Source organism: Aptenodytes forsteri, unplaced genomic scaffold (genome assembly GCF_000699145.1).
Source record: "Aptenodytes forsteri isolate BGI_AS27 unplaced genomic scaffold, ASM69914v1 Scaffold257, whole genome shotgun sequence".
Classification (NCBI taxonomy): domain Eukaryota; kingdom Metazoa; phylum Chordata; class Aves; order Sphenisciformes; family Spheniscidae; genus Aptenodytes; species Aptenodytes forsteri.
In genome coordinates, this window is record NW_008795194.1 from 5,583,417 (window position 1) to 5,600,527 (window position 17,111).

At 40.4% G+C, this 17,111-nt stretch overlaps 1 protein-coding gene across 2 annotated transcripts in view; it reads right to left on the reverse strand.

Moving 5' to 3' along the window:
* The window catches only part of NRP1 (neuropilin 1), a 115,810-nt gene that overhangs the window by 13,890 nt on the left and 84,809 nt on the right, over window positions 1–17,111 (reverse strand). The window contains exons 9-12 of one of the 2 annotated variants that reach the window (XM_009278629.1): window positions 15,264–15,595; window positions 10,547–10,691; window positions 7,454–7,537; window positions 4,372–4,431 (exon numbers count right to left, since the gene is read on the reverse strand). In XM_009278629.1, coding sequence (XP_009276904.1) covers window positions 4,372–4,431; window positions 7,454–7,537; window positions 10,547–10,691; window positions 15,264–15,595 — 621 coding nt within the window. Of the gene's footprint in view, window positions 1–4,371; window positions 4,432–7,432; window positions 7,538–10,546; window positions 10,692–15,263; window positions 15,596–17,111 lie in introns of both variants that reach the window. The other variant, XM_009278627.1, reaches the window with a different exon arrangement.

Here is a 17,111-nt window from a genome sequence, read left to right on the forward strand (position 1 = left end):
GAGCCTAAGTCTGATATGCTTTGGCCATGCCTGTGTTCCTTGGCTTTGGTCTCACAGACAGCATGGTGTAGCACATAAATGAACTTCTTTTCCATGCAGAAGTTAATGAGAATCCCCTGAAATTGAGCAGGATTTGACCAGTAACCTGCTCTCAGTTAGCTATTTCTTGCTAGGTTCCTATTGTTTTCTTAAAAGTGATTGTGTTAATATATTCCTTAGACAATCACAGCAACGGGATCGAAGGTCAAAGGCAAGGCGTTTCAGAGTGTTTTTATTTTATGGGCTCCTTAAACATGCCATCTCTTATTGTCTATTCTTATGTCTCTTCCAATGCTTCTCCCAGGGACCCATAAAAAGAAAAAATAGACCTACTAGCCAATTAATAATAGACACTTGTAGCATCTGGATAGGTTCATTAGTCGTACGGACAATGGATCTGCCCCAGCAGCAAAAGACAGAATAGTTCAACACTTCTATTAAAGGTCCCAGGAGGCTGATACAGTAGCTCACAGTAAGCTACAGGCAAGTTCTTTGTCCTTGAACTATAGCTTGGCAGCTCTGGTGGAAGGAAGGAAAGTAGGGACGAGTAGCATTTGGCGGGCTCCCTCTGCAGCGCTGGCCCATTCACCTGCTAGGATAATTCTCCTGCCAATAGGTGATTGATCTCTGGGTTTGTGTGTATTGAGAGGATGAAGAAAACCAGCTATTATGTAACCAAATAGCAGCACTTCAGATGAGAATCTGAGAGGGAGGTGTGACGAAATCCCATATGCCTTTTTCAAAATGTAGGGTACGTGATACTGAATTAAAACAGATTTATCCTCTCAAAGAATAACCAACAGCTGTACTTCTTGACCACATCTTGCTCACAGCTGGAACCATTACTGTACACAGACAAGAAAGTCATTTGAAAGTCTAGTTGAGTGAGTTTCTTGCAAGTCTGTTAATCTTTCGTAGCCCACAGATTTTGACACATTTTTATAACTCCTCCACCAAGAGGCAAGAAGAAGCATGATGGCATTAAAGATGCTATGAAAATTCTCTATAGGATGCTCTTGCCAAAGGGTAAATCAACATTAAAATGGGAAATTACAAACATAATTTGGACCACTTCGAAGTAGTACATTGGGTCTGATTCATATTTGCATTTCACCTTTTTATACCACTTACAGTGGCAGCACAGAATTACCTTAAATGATAGTAAATGATAATTTAACTGCTTTAATATCCCTTTGTTGATGCAAAGTTGTCCCACCATAAATGAGAACCAGACCTATTCTACCTTTAAATGATTTCTTAGCATAGATTTTAACCTCAGGATTTCTTAGTTATATTTTTCTGAAATAGCTATTACGTTTGTGAAAAACAAGATACTTTACTTCTTGAAAGTCTGCTTTACAAGGGACTGAGCTTACATGATAAGAGCACATAATGTAAATGAACAGCTTGCTCTGTATGTAAATAGCTAAGAGTCAAGCATTTCAAATAGTCCTTTGGAATTGCAAAAGATGCGTTCAAAAAGACTAGATGTTGGTGAGTCTTAGGTCTGAGGCCTGAAAGGTATTTACCTTGACAGACAGATTTGTTAAAGGCATCTTTTTAAGTTTGAGGAGGAAAGTAGATCCTCTGTTAAAAAAAATCTAAACCTTTAAACATTTTTAGCAGTTTGAAATCATGATTCTTTTTTATTTTCTTACAATTCAGTCCCCTTGAAATGAACTGTAAAAGTCTCTTTGATGGAAAGCTTGTTTGTACACGGAGGCTTTCCAGCTATTTGCTCTTAACTGTTTCCATAGTGTATGAAAGCTGGTTGGAACAGGATAATCTCAGGCTTTGACACACACAAGCATGTTAGTCTGGGATAACAAGATTAGGGGTGTTTGCAGGTTTGAATGCAGGCAGGAGGACAGCGATACATGGCGTTAGCACCTATTGCAGAAGTACCTGCACCACGGCAGGTGCTTCTACTGAGAGGGCTGGTAAAGCTCTGTCCTGAATCACCATGGCACAAGCTGCTGTGGCCAGCACTGGCGCGGTGTAGCTTGTGCAGGGTTACCTGCTGGAGCCTGCATCCTGCAGCTGATCTGGAATAGCTCTTTGGCTTGGAGTTCACCATTTACCTCAAGGTGTATTAGCATCTTAAGGTAAACTAGCCCTTAAAGGGAATTAAGGCTGAAGCTGAAGGCTTAGTCCTTGGCGTGTTAAAGTCATACCTTGTTCAGCTTGAGAATAGCTGAAAGAGCTGGAGTGCACTGATCCTCAGCCAGCTGAGGGCTGGGGGGGGGCACTGAGCAGCTCTGTAACTTCAAGGCCAATTTAAACTACATCATACATGGCTGCCATAGCAGACTCTCGCTCCCTGTTGCATGGCCTCATGTTCTGATGTGCTTCAGCGTGCCCGCTAGGTCCACCCATGCCCCTTCAGCAGAAGGAAATGCTTACACCATCTTCATGCCGGGAGGGGTTTCCCCATGTTGAGGGAATTTCTGTCTGCCCCTTTTGGGGAATTTTCTGGCTGGTTTTCAGTGAGGGATTATGAAGAAGCTGGAAACCTTTATGTCTTAAACTGGAGATTCTGGAAACCTTATTCTTATTTATTAGCATCTGACTGATCTCTATCTATGATCTTTGTAATGTGCTGCCATGTGGGAGTGGGGAGTTTGGGATGTGAACTTATCCCTTATTCCCCGGAAGGAAACAGTTCCTACCAGCACAATGCAGGGAAGTAACATTGGCATGCTCTGAAGGGAACCTCAGAAACTCCTTTAGTAGAGAAAAAACTTGGCTCCTCTAGGAGTAAGCAAAGGTGGTGCAGGAGGGAAGTAAGGAGAGAAAATGAGGATATCTTAATCTCTGGCAGAAACAGTCAATCTATTACTGGAGAGTCCCACCCAAGCCAAAGGGATTAAACACAACCTGCAAGTGCAACTGGCACTAGGGAGGAGGGAGGAAAACTGCATTGCACAGAGGCACTTTATGAATTTGCATTTTGTTTAAATGCAAGTAGTTAGAAACACTAAAAAAATCCTTGATTTCAGCGAAATAGAAAGCTAAAAGATAATTTCAGACATAAAAATTAAAATGTTTTACTCTAAAACCACCACACAGCATCCTTTCTTCCTTTGCACCCCCCACCCCTTTCCGAACTGTGGGATCACCAGCAGCCCTCCAGCCCTTCAGCAACGCTGGCTGTGGAAGAGCAGTGTGGAGAGGTGTCCCGCGAAGGCAGGCCAGCCTGCCATCGTGTTTCTCATTGCACTGGTACTCCACAGTCTCCCTCTGATAATAAAGCAGGGCAGAGCTAGAAATAGTCTATGCTGAGTAAGCCAACTGGATGGCCCTGGTGACAAATTTTGAGGGGAGTAAAGCCATTCACCTCTGCAACATCAGAACGCAGAGGCTGAGAGTGGGAGCAACATCTGAGATAAATCCGCTCTATCTCTTAATCAGGTCGACACCATCAGTGTCCTTTAGGAAACTTTTGCATTATTAGTCCCTTTTTTTTTACTTGAAGCAAAAGCAGATTGTGTCACATGGTTGAGGAAACAATGATAAACACTTACCCACCCTGTTAATAAATCACTTGAAAGACTGTGCCTGACTGTACTTTAATGGAGGAAATGGGAGTAACTGAAAACTGACCTCTTTACCGCTCCACGATTATTAATGAAAAGCATTTTAAACTGGTGCTCATAGTTTTTGGAGTTTGGGTTTTCTGCCCAAATCTATCCTCTCCCCCACTTCCAGTAAATTGTACAGGATATTAAAAAATGGTATGAAAGCTATGGAAGCAGCAAACTAAGGATTTTAAAAGCTGCTAGTTATTCTATTGATTAAGTAAAAAGGACCTGCTGCCAGTGACAACTTGTTTTTCCCTTTTCAAGTTCATGGTAGCAGTTTCTGTAACCCCATTTTGAGAAAACTTTCTAGAAAACAATATTGTAAAACTGCCAGCTCCCTGGTGGAGAAAACTGGCAAACTACTTGTCTTAGTTTTGTAAAACCAGGGATATAAATAGTGAGTGGGCCTGTGTGGCTCTGTTTTTGTTTTCCCGGAGTTTGCAAACACACTTTGTGTCACTGACTTGCCACATTTAAACAGAGTGCACTGTGTCATTAAGTTAGTTTAATTTTGTCAGCATTTGGCATTTGCTGATGCAGAAGGAAATCTTGTTCTCTGCTGTGTCTACATGTGGATGAAAGGAATAAAATATTTACTGTACAGAGCTGAGAGACCAGATGCTTCTTTACTTCAGAGACTTTTAGGGAATGGGAAGTCAGGAAGTGCTGCAATTCATTATTTTGTCTCTGGCATGAAATTTGGGTATGGAATTTATTATGTTTTCAATAAGAAAAATCTTTTTTTTTTTACCTGGTTGTAATGTATTGTCTATTACTGTTGGCTTTTCTGTATTCAGCACTGTAGTACCACCTGGAAAAGAAATTATGCATATCATGATACATGGGACACAACAAAGGACACAGAAGTCATTAGGAATATCCTATATATAAATCTGAAGTATTACCACCTTTATTAGATGTGTAGGTAACTGAGTATGTGAGCTTAAGCATGAAAATATGACATTAAAGATCTGGTTTCCTTTATCAACCCCCCCCCCCAAGAACTCGTCATTAAATAAAGCTGTATATCTTTAGAGTCCTTGCAAACACCAGCTAATCAATCCTCACCATGACCCTGTGGCTGTCCTCATTTCATAGACAGTGATTTGCTCCAAATCACATGGGAAGTCAGTGACTGATCTCTGTAGCATCTCCTAACAGTCACCAGTTTGTGCATTCTCCTATGGCATGTTGTTTCTCATATCAGGGACGTGAGGTCCTCCAGCCCCTGCCATACTGGGTCCTCCCTGTGCGTTGTTTCATAGCTGCATTGTGAGATCAGCTCACAAGAGAGGTGCATGGGAATTGCCCGACTTTAGGCTATAGTCTAAGGCAGGTTTCACTTCTGTCTCAAAGAGCAGGAGGAATTAAGGACTTGCCCTTTGTCTTCTTCTTCAAGCAGATGAACAAGAGGTGAGTGGGGTCATGGACCTCTCCTAAGCTCACTAATTGATATTTTTAAAATACTTGACTTTTTAAAGCAAGCCTCATATTGATAAAGGAAACAAAAAGTAAATTAGCACAATTATAAATGCACAGTGGGGTGCTGATTACCAGTCAATGGCTTTTCTTTTCTCCAGAAAACAAGTGCTTAAAGCATTATAGAAAGGATGACTATGATGACTTCCAATGAGAATGAATGCCCAAGCTATATCAGCTTTATGTTTGTGAGAATGATCTGATGGGAAATGCTATAAGCCACGCAAATAGAGTAGCTCTGTATGGGGTCCAAATAGAGCGGGAAGGAATCTGGCCTACAGCACAATTACAGTTAATTGCAAGGGAGGCTTCACTGTGATACTCACATATGTGGAAGTGCTATCAGGGAAGTGACTCTAACGGCCGTACCCATGAGAATGCGGGTGCCACACTCACATCAGGAGTGGATAAAAGAGGGTAAGGCACTGATGACATCGCCTCTGCACTGCCCTGCTATCCTTAATGGGCCAAAAGATTTACATACTTTCCTTCTATGCATTTTGGAGGAAGAAAAGAATGTTTACAATGAAATTATTGGTGAAATCACTTCTGTACATTTTAGTGTTATATGTAACATCATACGTACAATGCAGTGTGCCTACAGTGTCCAGAACAACTGGGCATGCACTGCTCAGGGTTTCTAGGTGGTATAGTAATAAGTTAAACTAAAGTGTCTGCACTTTTGTAGAAGGACAATGTAGTAATTTTCAATTTTAGTACTGAAATAGGTTCAGTTCCCCAAAATAGCTGGTGCTCAGGAAGGCTGGTGGCTGTTCCCTTGTCTTAGAGATTATAAACTGCTCCCTGCAAAAATTGCCAGAGGGAGTTTCTTCTGCTCAATAAACTTTTCCTGAGGGACATGTGGGATGCAGTCCTGAGCGCCCTGAAGTGCAGAGACCATGGGCGAACAGGGAAGGTGCTTGCATAGATCTGTCTCCTTCCCCTCACACAGCCTCCATCTATGTGAAATATGTCTCTACCTATTGAGCTTTGCAAGCCAGCCCTCAGTGTAGGGCTTTGCAGGAAGCCTCAGCATTTCCTGACCTGGCTCTTTCCTTTCAGAAAAATAAATAAATTGCAATGTTTAGTAACATTGAAAACTTTCTGAGCTAACTTAACACAATACTGACTATTTTATCAGACTCCCTGCATGGCTGTTTTCAAAAAGAATAAGATTCATCTGGGACACTGATTTGAAAAGCAGTGACAGTGACCGTGCAGTGTCTTTTCCACTCAAGAATCGTTTTTCAATTTATGATTTGCAACATGCATTTACAGGAGACATTGGCAAAGCTCAGAAAGGGTTTGATGCTGAATCTGCACTTTAATTTGTATCTGCTGTTGGATGTTCTACTTGGCTGCTTCCAAAAAGCCAATGTCTTATCTAAGGTTTCCCAATGTCCTCTTGGACAGCTAGTGCCAGATTTTAATGCTATTTTATATCATGGATATAAAAAGCAATAAACATTTATTAGATAATAACACCAGGGAGCAGTGATGAAATAACTTCTGTTGCTGTGTCCAAAAATAAGCTCAATTACTGTAGATGTATAGATCTGCTACAGGAAGATCTCATCAAACACGCCCAGAGCTTTGTGGAGCAAGTGACCTCCAAGAAGAGATCAAAAATGTAGTGATGCAGTGTCAGCTTTCTCAGAAGGACAGTGGTTCTGTGCAAAAGTGGGAGAATATGAAAACTAGCAAGCTTCCTCCGTTCCAGATGCAGACTATGTTATCTCTCCCTCCTGTTTTTCTGCTAATGATGGCAGCTTGGAGAATATCAGCCCCTCTGTGGCTATAATGCAGTGTTGGTGGGGAAGCTCATGAAAATATTTCTGGCGGTATATGTGTGAGTATGCTTTGATGAAACAAATCTGCTTTGTTTCTGTCTGGGAAAGGTTTGGGGCTGAGATTTGAGTCCTATACTAAATTTTAGGTAAGGAAGCATATATGTATCTTGAACCTAAACAATATTTCATTTTGAGTTCTTTGATCTCAGATGATAAACCTCAAAAGGTTTGTCCAGCTTTTTTCTTAGAAAGAGAAAGTTTGATTAGGACATTTGATCAGACACAATTCCTGCTCAAAAAAATTGCCCTCTCTTCCAGCTAGTCACTATTATCTGCTTCAAAAATTACATAGCTGAGAAAACAATCAAAAGTATTGTCATATGTAAAAGGCAGATGCCTATGTTTTGACAGCAGTGACGATACGAACTGCATACCAATGTCCATTTATGTTGAGTGATTAAATCAGTGCAAACGTTTAGCTGGTAACTGGTGATGGATATGAGCTACAATGAAGCTGCAATGGAATGAGGATGGTTTCTGCACCTGTCAGTTGGTAGTCATCACCTGTGCCACTGTGACAGTTTGCCTGGTCATCATCACACTCATCCACAGGTTTGCCTTCAGAAATGGTAGGGACAGCCGTAGGAGCTGAAACAAAATCCAGTTGTTCAGTTAAAACGTGTGCTGGAGAATCAGCATGCAATTGCCAGTAACATTTTGATGAGCACCATATGCTGTCTTCATGTGTTGTATCTGAGGAAAGGAGCAACTCTACTTTGCAAGTTGTTTAGTATTTCTTTGCAATGGGACATATCTGTTCTCTCTCCTTGTGCCAAGGCACTCGCTGTATCTGAGCTCAAGGGCTGAGCGGAGTTGGGCAGCAAAGCCCCGGACTGTCTATCCACTGGCTGATGAGTGTTTGTTGTTCCTACCAATGAAGAGCGAAAGCCTGGCAAGGCAGAACGGGAGGCTTGGGGAGGGGTAGAAACCCCATCATTTTATTGTAGGCCAAAGTGCCTGCGAGTAGGCCTGTACAGAGGAGCAGGAGGAGTGCATGCTCAAGGTGGTAATTCTCCAGCACCCACCACATTGCTGAAGAAACCTCTCTGCAGAGCACATGTAAGAGAGGAAATGTCTGAGCAGAGTCCTCATAACAGTGGCAGGAAGGCAGTGTGATGTAGAATCACTTTGTGCTCAATGAGGAGGTCTGGAAGGAGGTTTTTTTGTTTTTGCTGAAGTTATAAATAAGACATCAGTGATGTCAGTCACCCCTCCTGGCCACCTGCTTGCTTCTCATTGGTGATGACTTTCCGGTAGCTGCTGCATAATCAGTAAAAGTCTGACCTTTGTTATTACAGTTAAAAGCTTGAGATTTGTGCAAGATGCCAGAAAATATATCTATACCACCCCAGTATCTGCAAAACATACCACATCTGGAAAATCAGAATGCAGATACTTGGTGTTATGTTTAGGTTTATGTTTTATGTTGCAAGTATAGTTCCCTGGCTTAAGATAACCAGACTGGGAATGTGATCCAGGCTTTTGTCTGTTCTCACCTACTGTTATTTTCATTAAAAATGTTTTACTCTCATTATAAGCTATGCAATAATGCATCCTTTTCTCAGATTCTTCTTTGCCCTTCTACTGCCTCCAGAGCCTGCTGGCCACATAAGATCTTATGCACTGACTTCTTGGCCTGAAAATGTCAAGAGGGATGGTAGTTTCTGAAGTAGTGTCCTGGTTTCGGCAGGGATAGAGTGGTGCTCAGTTGCCGACTGAGGTTAAACCACGACAAGTAGCTATATTCTGGGATGAAACATGGCTCTTTAGGACCCTGACCTATGCTTTACAGGTAAAATCTAGCCCTAGTTAAAGAAACAGTTCTGTACTTATTATGAATTATGCAGAGCATCTGTTCCCCACATCTCTTTAAAACCCCCTCTGGGAGCTCCCTCTAGCTTTCTACATCGAGTTAAGTTTCTTATCTCGATCTTCATGCCCCTGTACAGCCGCAAGCTTGCCTACATCTCTGTCATCATTTCATATAAGCCCCCTGGGATGCTTTGAGCACACAAAGCTTCCCCTTGCTCATTACTGCTGGAGAGCTGATTTCTACTCCTGTCTGTGCCTACCTCCATGCTTCTTTTCTCATCTCAACTCCTTTCCTTCTCAGTAAATCTCAAGTGACGTCTCTTCATTCAACTCCCTCCTTAAGATACAGTTATACAACAAAGTTTTCTTATAATGCTTCTCCCATGGGTAAATGGGAATTGACCTCAACTGTCCATGGGTGGCCTACAGGTGAGCACCCTTCAAAAGTACACCACAGCAGAAAGACAAATGCAAGTAGGTGTGTCCCAGGGAAAAATTGTACTTGCTGCTGCAGTTTGCCTAAAAGCAAAGGCATTTTGCCTGGTCAGTCTCCTCTTTGGCTCCTCCATCTCACTGAGCAATGTGTTCTTGTAAGGTGGTCCACGGACTCACTTCTTGATGTCTAGGTGGCTACAGGAGCCCTGTGGCTGAAGAACTTTGTCCACAGGTTGTGAGTTTACGAGGCAGGTGCTGGGTTTTCTTTTTTCTGAGCAAGTAGCACAATAGTATGCAGGAACTAAGTATTCCCACAGGAAATGAGGACTTCCTGCAGGAACTAAGAAGTATTTCCAACCTCCTCACTTTCCGGGCCAAGTAAAAAGCACACTTATTCAATCTGGCCTTCACTAAAAAACAACACAGAACTCATCAGTTCTCACAGCAAATGCCTCCCACTCTTCCGCCTTGGGAGAGAAATGGTGAGAAAGAAATGGAGGCAGAGCAGTCAGTTCCATTCATCTTGGGAGCCTGTTCAGCTACTTCTATATGAGGTAACATACGAAACCCTGAGTAACATGGTTTGTTATTCTGTGTATTGTTAAGCTGTGTGGTTTATAAGCCATGCCACTATACCATCAACCATTAGATAAAATTGTGAAATTCATGTAGTGTTATCTGTAGTTATCTATGAAGTTAAATAATTATTGTTTATATAACAAGAATCAAAGCTTGACTTCATGTCACAGTCCAAGGATAAATGTCTTTGCTTTTCCTGGTCTTTCATCTCCTACATACTCTTGCAAAATTAAAGCTTGGTAAGGAACAAAGAGGCCCCCTCTGCCCCCAAAAAGGAACAGCACAGAGCCTGTCCAGCCAAGTAATCATTGCCCACCATAGTGTCTGGTGTGACTTTTGCATCCTTTGAAGGAACAAGGGACATAATTGCTATATTTAGTGCAAAGCTCCTTCTGCACTCTCAGAAAACGTCTCTTCTAGGGTTGTATCATGGTAACATAAAATATAAGCTCCTGTCTTTATTCTCTCCTAATAGCTCTATGCTTCTCGAAAGTATAATCATAAGGCTGCTTAAGGGAACAGAAAACCATGTGGAGAATATCACTGTGATTCACCAAAGGAATGGGAGAAAGAATAATATTTGTGCCTTGGGCATATTCAAATGTCTGCAGAGAAGGAACTGATTAGGCCAAGAAATAGCACTAATGGCAGTCACGGAAGTGAGAGTCTGACGTGCTCCCTGTACAGACACAGCAGTGTTCAGCAGTAGTCCAAGTGGAGAATGTATTTATGAAAATAATAAAGTACATTCATCTCTAGCAGAGCAATTACCTTCAAGTTCACAGCCCAGCAGCTCCATTCGCAGCCCCAGTCCTCCGTGTGTGGCTCTCTCAGGGTAGACACGGATGAATCTCGTCGATACCGGTTCAAAAGTCCGCAGTTCAGGCGTGTCATAGTTGGTGTTGCCTTCAAAAGTCTGCAAAGCATGACAAATGCTACTTGTTAAAAAAGAAAAGCTATTTTCAACACTCATCTTTTTCCCTTCATTCTCTAGTCTTTGAATTGGGTGAGCAGTAGGCCAGATTCTAAGCACTTAATAAGTGTCAGGCATTCCTGTCCTAAATGAGAATGGAAAATACATAGTTAAAGCTCCTCGGAAAAGTAATGCATTTCATTTTTCATAAACTCAGTAGCAACCAATCCATCAGGGTCATAACAAGAGCTGAGTGTTTAATGAGACATGTTTTTAAATGACGCTCTGATCTGGGGTTTAACTGGGTGACATTTTCAACACTTCTCAGGGAAAAAAAATGGCTGAGGTGAAGATCCTGTCACCTTTTAAGTGGTTACAATAATAATCCAACTATTCAAGAGAAAATTTCAATCTGATTTCCCCCAGTGACAGAGTTTCACAAGTTGTAGTTATTTCAAAAGGCATAAATTAAACTCCAGGAACAGTAGCTGCAAGAGTTCTTCCAATGAGCCTGCTATTGAATAAGAATAAAAAGAAAGAAAGAAAGAAGAAAGCTGCTTCCTGACAAAACTGCAGTATAATCTAATGGGCAAGGCAGGTCAGCAAATGTACATTTCAGACAAAAATCTTTTCTCTGAGTTGCGCTCTGGGTTCTTCAGCCATAATGCAGTTCTCAATGGCATTTGTTTGATACCTTTAGCTTCTCTTGCCAGTGATCTTTTGCATATAGAACAAGTTATAATTTGTACTTAGAGCAACACCTTGGGTGCCTCCACGGAGATGATTGGTCCTCAGAATTAATTAACTGTACAAAGAAGCAGTCCTTGCCATGAAGAGTTTATAACCCAAGATAGGCAAAAGGAGTTATTTTTACCCTATTTCATGGTAAAAAATGACTTCGGAATATCATGTAGAGAATACTCTAATGTACAAAATATGAAAATGTATATAACAATGAAGTAAAAGTAAAGTATTTTCTTTTCTATGAATTAGTTAAATGGCAAAACACTAAAAACCAGCTTCTTTGAACTGGAGTTCAAATTTGGGATTAGAAGCGCTATTTATAATATACTTCCAACTCATAGCTGTGAAGCCTGAAGTCTTCTTCAGGAAGAAATCACCAGATGCCCTTCATTTTGCATGAGAACAAAACCCAACCTGCAATGTACTCCTCCTATTGATCTGGGGGCAGATAAAACAGAGGCCACGGGGAAAGCTGGCTGTATTACCCAAAGCACAAAACCAGCATAGGTAAAACTGATTGTTTTTGTATTTTCAGTGCAGTCCTAAAAACCTTGCTTTTTTTTACTGTACACCTCTGTATTATGAACCAATGGTCCACAACCCCTTCTGGCCATTGGTTAGAGTGCCAGTTATAAAAGCCAATAATGATGGGAGACTATGACCAACTAAGTTAAAAAAATAATTTCAACATTAATGCTTCTGCTCCTATTTTCTAGGGGAGATTGTACCTCCAAGGTGGCTTCAAGGGGCACTGGTTGACCTGGTTTTCTGCCAGTGTGTGGAAGACAGTTGTCAAGAATTCACATGTAGATAGCCTGTCAGATCTAATTAACATGCAATTACATATTATTGTATTTGAATAGCAATATAGTGCAAATGATCAGAAAAGCTACCTACCATATAAGAAAGAATGAATGCCATTTTATGTGTAAAAAGTAGACAGACACATGTATCTGAGGAATCCTTGCTTCCTTTTTAATAGTAGTCTTAATAGCAACATATAATAATGAAATCTGTTTTATAAAAGACATCAGTACTGGAGTACTGACACATAGACATTAGAATTCAATAGGCATCTAGAATTATATTGAATCATAATTATATTGAATCATTGTCCTTTGTAGTGCAGAGCTGCCTGTGATTCAATTTTGACTGTTCATTTAAAACACGTACTGATATCCTTTGTGGGGGAGGAGAGAGGAGTGTACAGTAAAACTTCATTTTGTGAGTGTCTTTTATATAGGCTATGTCACAAATTGCTTTACTTTGTTACAAAGATAAGTTATAATAAATAATAGCTATACAAAAGAGAAGCTAAACTGGTAAGAGGAAAAAAATTCTTCCTAGTATCTTTTAAAATCAAAATAAACATGGCAGAAAAATTTAAAAAGGTTGTTCTGAATGGTAGGATAGTCAGAAGTTTCTTGTACCAGAAATGATGAAAGGAGGTGGTTTTTACACCAAAAAAAGTCATCAGTAGGTAAGTGGAAGGAGGAAAGAAGTATGAAAGAGAAAGATGACATTACGGAGTAAGCTTGAGTAAGACTATGGAAAAGAAATACAAATTGTATCTTGAAATTAAAATGGGGTTCTGCGTGGTTGTTTGAGGATTTGAGTGATGTTCAGTCCTTTGAGTGCTTGAGCTAGGCTAAAGGGGGAAACTTTCTGCACATTCAAAAATAGCAGAAATTGGGTCAGCCACAGAGGAAAGAGTTATGGTAGTCTTAGTGAAAGGAGCTGCAGGCATGGATGAGAAGACCATGTTGAGAAACAAGGTGATGTTTCATCCTTTGGACATATTCTGTTGTTATGTTTAGCTGGTCATTGCTCTTTCTTTTCCTAAAATGCAGTTGTTTGTTTATTGAAAGTCAAGACTTTAACCAAGTGAAACGATGTGTTTCATTTCATATAACAGGGCTGTTTCTAATCCACATTCCTGCTGTGACTTATTATAGCATTCTGTCCCATCCAGCTCCACTTACATTTAAAAATACTACATTCCAGTATTAACATTTTAAATCTCTCAGACTCCCAAATCATAGGATTTATCTGATTTTCTTTAAAGAAAACTTGTGCTTCGGCAGAAAGTTTATTAAATGTCTTGAATTTTTGAGAATAATTATGCCACAAGAGACTTGAATTCCAGCCCTCCCTATTCCATTAATCTTAAAAGTTAATTTCTGGTAGTGATGAAAGCTGAGGATGGGCTCAATGCGTTAGTTAGCACACTAGTTTTCTTGTCAAACTGCTAACTTCTGACAATGATGGCAAGTGCTTGTATTAGAAAACAGAAAGCCATGCAGCAGACGGCGCACTGCTTTGAAAGCATATGGCATTATTTTTTTCCCTCGTTGAGCCACAGTGTAGAAGTACATGTCAAAACAACATCTATTTTAGAAAGAAAATGGTTAGATCCCATTGTTGATTTACACTCTCTTCACACTTTATGATGAAGTCAAAACTCATGGTAACAAGAGAAAGGAGCTGACTGCAAAGGCTGAATTCATTTAGTTTTAATCCCCAAAACAAATGATGAAAAGTGATGAGAAGTGAGAAAATGCAGACATATTCAGTGAGATTAAAACAGGAGAGAATGAAGTCCAATATTTACCAAATGTGCCTGGAAAAGCTACATCCATGGGCCCACTCAGCTTTTCCTTTAAGGAAACACAGGTTTGTCCAATGGATGAGTCTATATAGAAAAACAGCTTTTACATCTAACTTTCAGACTAACGCAGATGAGATATGGAGCAACTCTCAGGATTCCCATCTGCCAAGCACCACACCGATTTGCCTTTTGAGGGCACATTTTGGTATATGATTCCCTGACCATCCCAGTACTGCAGTACCAGTTCGTGAACAGGACTGCATGCCCACTGGTTTCCTCAAGGAACCGGGTAGGAGGACTAAAAAACGGTTGTGCCTTTTGAGGTAACGTCGTGAACAATGATAGCAAAATGGGATGGAAGACTTAATGAATGGGATTTGGGGTAAATAAGCTAAACACTCAGTGCAATTTATGTCCTGAAAAGCATACAATGAAAGACAAACCAAAATAGGTACATTCCCAGAAACTTTTCTGGGCCACACTTACTTTCTTTTCCTTGGCATCTAACCCAGCAAGTCATTTGGCCCTCCTCTGTAAATGTCTTGCAGTTTCTGCTTGAACCTATGAACCAGCTGCCCTTTATTCCCAAGCAATCTTCAAGATGCTTCACTTGTGACAGTATGATAGTGCTTTTCACTTGGGATGGGATAACACGTCAAAAACTCCGTCACTTTCTTTGGGAGGGACTTGGATCAGACCATTACAGAGAGCCTGTGAAGCTCTCAAAGCAGTCTACAGGCAGTTCAGAAATCCAACAGGTACCCCATTGAGTTAAATAACACTGTTCTCATTTTGCAGCTTAGACAAAAAAGAGGCAAAGGAAAAGTAATTCAGTGTCTCAAATAAGTTCATTCAGTGTCAGTGGAAAAACTGCAGAGGGACCTCTACTTTTTTGGCAGTGTTGCATGTTACCATTGCATGGGATTTTGCAGTAACCTAGGGGCCACAGAGGCACACCACCCTTGTCAGAAATCAAGTCTGAACTAGCTGTTGAATAAACAAAACCTTTGCCTCAGAGGCGAATAACCTAAGGCCAGCTCCTGCCCTCAGCGATGGTGCCGTCCCCACAGCATCCCTTCAGGGTTGCTGCCCTAGGAGTCCTCCTGCTTGGCTTCATCCCAACCGCATGCCTTTTCGAGGGTCAGAGGTAGATGTGTGAAAAATTAATGCAAACTTTTTTTTAATGCAACTTTTTTTTTTCAGTGCAGCTCTTTCCTCCTTACCTTTATCTTTTTCTTGCTGGAATCCATGATCATTTTCCAATCTGATCCATTGTTGCTGTAGCCAATTTTGAATTTTTTCATGAATACTTTGTTTTCTCGGTGCTTGCCTCCTTGGACGATTATGCCCCTTACTTTTTTTTCTTCACCAAGGTCAATTTGGAGCCATTCGTTTGTATATGGATGAGTAGTTGGTGGCAGTGCCCAACCTGAACGGCTCGTTATGAGGCGAGCATTTTCCGGGATCCAGTTTCGATCAACTTGAGTAGACGCAGTAATCTGAGAGTCAGGAATGAGCCCAGACACCATACCCAGCATCCCAGAGCAAGGATAATCTACAGAGAACAAAACCAAATAAATAGTTAATCTGAACAAGCACCAAAACAGAAACAGGACATATCAGTCAGTTCAACTATCATAAGCAATTACTTATTTCTTTCTTATATCCAAAATAATCTTTTTGGATTTGCACATAATTTTCATTTGTTCAAACTTGCACATCCTAGTTTTGGCAGGAAGTACCAAAATACCACAAGTATTTCTGGCTTGATGGGAACCAAAAGGATCAGAAAATCCTATTCTATTCTTGTTTTCTATTCTTCTTGCTAAGGCAAAGAGTGCAGGGTCACATCTGAATTTGTGAATATTTCTCTAGAGAAAACTTCCAGAATCAACCAAAAACTGGTTGCAGATTACTTAATTTTGGCAACATTGGAAATGGAAATCTTTTATACATTCTGTAAAATACAATTTATTGCTGTACTTGAAATTTTCCTATTGTATTTCTTTGGTCTCTCAGGCTTTTTCAAATGACACAGAAGCTAAATAGGTGCTTCTTTTATGGTCCCAGATAAATATAAATTAGAAGTAGGAAAAGCTGCTAACAAGGAATGAAGATTTCCAATATAGAATGTAACAGCAGTTCTGCTGAAATTAAGTTTATCTAATCTGTACTTGAAATTTTCCTATTGTATTTCTTTGGTCTCTCAGGCTTTTTCAAATGACACAGAAGCTAAATAGGTGCTTCTTTTATGGTCCCAGATAAATATAAATTAGAAGTAGGAAAAGCTGCTAACAACAAGGAATGATTTCCAATATAGAATGTAACAGCAGTTCTGCTGATATTAAGTTTATCTAATCTGAAAAGATTTCATAGAATGACCTGGAATTCTATAACATAGTAATCAGTAATCTTATTTTCCTGCTGTATGGAAACCAGTCCTAAGAAACATTTTCAAGATTAAAGAAACACCTTAAGGGAAAAAAAAATATATCCCTAGAACTATTAAAAATTATTGCCAATGAACTGTATTAAGTGCTATAAAACAACGCTATATATTTTTTTAGAAAAATCAGCTTGGTAAAAAATATTAAATCATCAACATTTTCTTTAATCTAGAACGTGTTGCATTTTTGCTTTACCTATAAAAATGCCTCCATTTTGTAGGAGTTCTAGAAATCCTAAAACTAGAAAAAAAGGACTTCTAAAAGAATTCCTGCTTGTGCCTGTTTTTTTTTTTCAAGATAGTATTTTGATGATAATGAATGCCTTTTGCTGTTACTTCAGTGTCCTGGTTTCGGCTGGGATAGAGTTAATTTCCTTCCTAGTAGCTGGTACAGTGCTGTGTTTTGAATTTAGGATGAGAACAATGTTGATAACACACCGATGTTTTAGTTATTGCTAGGTAGTGCTTACACCAGTCAAAGACTTTTCAGCTTCCCATGCCCTGCCAGTGAGAAGCTGGGAGGGGGCACAGCCAGGACAGCTGACCCCAACTGGCCAAAGGGACATTCCATACCATGGGACGTCATGCTCAGTACATAAACTGGGGAAAGCTGGCCGGGGGGGCC